The sequence below is a fragment of the Fukomys damarensis genome, unplaced genomic scaffold (assembly GCF_012274545.1).
Source record: "Fukomys damarensis isolate Sample0158 unplaced genomic scaffold, DMR_v1.0_HiC HiC_scaffold_17, whole genome shotgun sequence".
NCBI classification, from domain to species: domain Eukaryota; kingdom Metazoa; phylum Chordata; class Mammalia; order Rodentia; family Bathyergidae; genus Fukomys; species Fukomys damarensis.
This window is the reverse complement of record NW_022900929.1, coordinates 26918014-26920570: the sequence shown is the minus strand read 5'-3', so window position 1 is coordinate 26920570 and position 2557 is coordinate 26918014. Positions and strand designations below refer to the sequence as shown.

Genomic DNA, 2557 nt, shown 5'->3' with positions numbered 1-2557 from the left:
TATACTTAGTAAGAGAAACATGTCACACACACACACACACACACACACACACACACACACACACACACACACAAGTCCCTGTTGCTCATCAATAAAATTAATCCACAAAATATAACTGGTAACTGGGCCATCTTAGTGTGTGTTCATGCTGCCAAGTTACCGTGATGCTGGTCACTGCCCAGACCCAGCAGCGGAGTAGCTGCCTCTGCACAGATCCATGGACCCTACTGGCCCTCTCCTCACTCCACACCTCCAGCTCTGCGTGAAACCCCACAGCCCTCCTAATCTACTCCTGGTCAGCCCATGCTGGACACAGACACTCCAAGCACAAACTAGTATCCAACTGCGAATCTCATCCAAGTTTCTATTTGCATCTTCAGAAAATGATCTGTAATTTGTAAGCCAATTATTTATATGTAAATAAATGTCTTCAGGTTCTTGAAAGCAATTTGCTCTCTGAATTAAGTCAAACAGGTCCTTGAAATCTCATCTATGCACATAATTGAGTCAGAGATTTCTTACTTCACAGAATGCTCAAAGGATCCCCGCCAGTGCGCAGCCGGGATGTGTAGCGACAAGGTCCCCTTCATTTGGTTTCTAGGGCAATGCAGGCCTCACTGTGCCATGCTGTTGCCTCCAGAGACATCAAAATGATTTCTCATCCCTGTATTTTGTTGTCCAATACAAAATGTAGATGATGGAAGAGAAATCAAGGCAAAGGGAGCAAATACAAAGAAAGAGCAAATTGGAACATTTCCCGGGGGGGCCAGTGATCAAACACGTACCTTCTCAAAATCTGCCGTGTCTAGCAGAGTATTCATTTTAAAGGCGTGAAGAAACTCAGGAAGGTGTCTGAGGACATGTCGGGCTCTGGTAAGTAGGGAGCTGAGGCTGGAGACCACATCCAGCAGGGAGCCGAGCAAACCACTGGCTTCAGAAGGGATCAGAGTCTTCCAGGGCGAAAAAAACAAATGCGTACATATAACATGAAACAACCAACGCCGCATTTTTATCCTCTCGGGCACTTGTGAGCAGGGGAAACCTGCTTATTTGCTTTTAGTCTCTCTCAAACTTTAGAGGTATTTTTGTTGCCCTCTATAAAATTCCTCTCCATGCCCCAATTTCCTTAAACTAAACCAGCACTGTTACAATGTAAATCAGAAACAAAAGCCATCTATGGTCAAAACTGAAATCATTTTCAAAACATTTCTTTGTATGTTTGAGGTGACTGTGGTGGTTGAACAGAGGCTCAAAATTAAACACTGCTTTTGTGCGAGCAATTGAGATGCATCTGCTGCTCGACTGCATTTGTAAGATACCCTCCCCTTGCTCCCCCCATCCATTGAGGCGTACAAGATAATCCGCATTTTGTGGATGGGGAAACTGAGGCCCCAGGGGATGGGGCTTCCTGAAGTCTGAGGGCTGGAAAGTCACGTGGGCTCTTTACACAAGGCCTTTTACACCAAGGCCTTTACACCAAGGCCGTCCTTGGAGCTCGGCTTGCACTCCCCCTCCTGACACAGCACATCCCACTGAGGAGCTGCATGACTGCACACACCACAGAGGTAGGGACTTCTGTTTTGATCCCTGGTGTGGTTACCAGAGACAGAACGTCATCTGTCCACAGCAGTCGCACAATAAATATCTGGTGGATGAATCAGCAACTGCCTCTTCCTCCCATGGGAAGGGAAACTCAGAGCAGGTCCTTCTCCCTCCACATATCATTTGCATGCAGAATTTTCAGTTTTCCAGGCTGAAGTGAGAAGCCCAGTGATCGTGGCTTTTATTTTTGCTCATGACAGTATTTGCTCTTGGGGTGCGGGTGTGTGTCTGTATTTTCTAACCTTCACCCCTGGGTTGTTGGTGGGAAGGAGGCCATGGGTGGTGGATCAACAAAGCTACCCTTCCCTGATCCCAAGACTTTCCCCTGGGACACGGAGGGCCCACAGCCACGTTGTCATGCTGTAGCCCAGATGTTGTGAAATGTGTCACTAAAGAGGACCCCAGGGCAAGACCAGTTCTCAAGGGCAGGGGATGAGGCTCCCAGAGAGGCAGATAAAGATTCAAACAGGAGATACCAGAAGGAGGACCACAGAGAAGGGGCCTCATGAGACCACAGAGCATGCTGGGAGCTGGGCTGCCCTGTGGGCCTCTGGGAAGCACCCTCACTCTCCTTCTGCCTCCTCCCTCCTCCAGCCCTCCCCACTCCTGCCACTGTGTGTGGGATATTGTGGAGCAGTGACCTGGAAATGCCCCTGCTGTCCACGTCCCCAGAGCAGTCCCACACAACTGGACATGTCACACTGGAAGGACCGAGGCCAGCCAGGCCACTGCAGCCACAGACAAGGTGTGGGCCTCAGGGGCAAAGACAGCTCCTGACCCACAGCTCCACCATGGACCAAACCCCCACACAGGTCCTTCCTTGCCAATGACACAAGTTCGAGCCCAGCCTAGGCAACAGAGATGTAGATGGACCCTATCTCAAAGCAAAAAATAAAAAAGGCAGGGGCTGCAGCTCAGTACCACAGCCCTGGGTTCTATCCCCAGAATCACTAAA

General features: G+C 49.4%; 1 protein-coding gene across 1 annotated transcript in view; it reads right to left on the bottom strand.

Moving 5' to 3' along the window:
• The window catches only part of Abca13 (ATP binding cassette subfamily A member 13), a 337625-nt gene that overhangs the window by 243249 nt on the left and 91819 nt on the right, over positions 1-2557 (bottom strand). The window contains exon 26 of the mRNA XM_010624894.2: positions 786-950. Within this exon, the coding sequence (XP_010623196.1) occupies positions 786-950 (165 nt within the window). The remainder of the gene's footprint in view (positions 1-785; positions 951-2557) is intronic.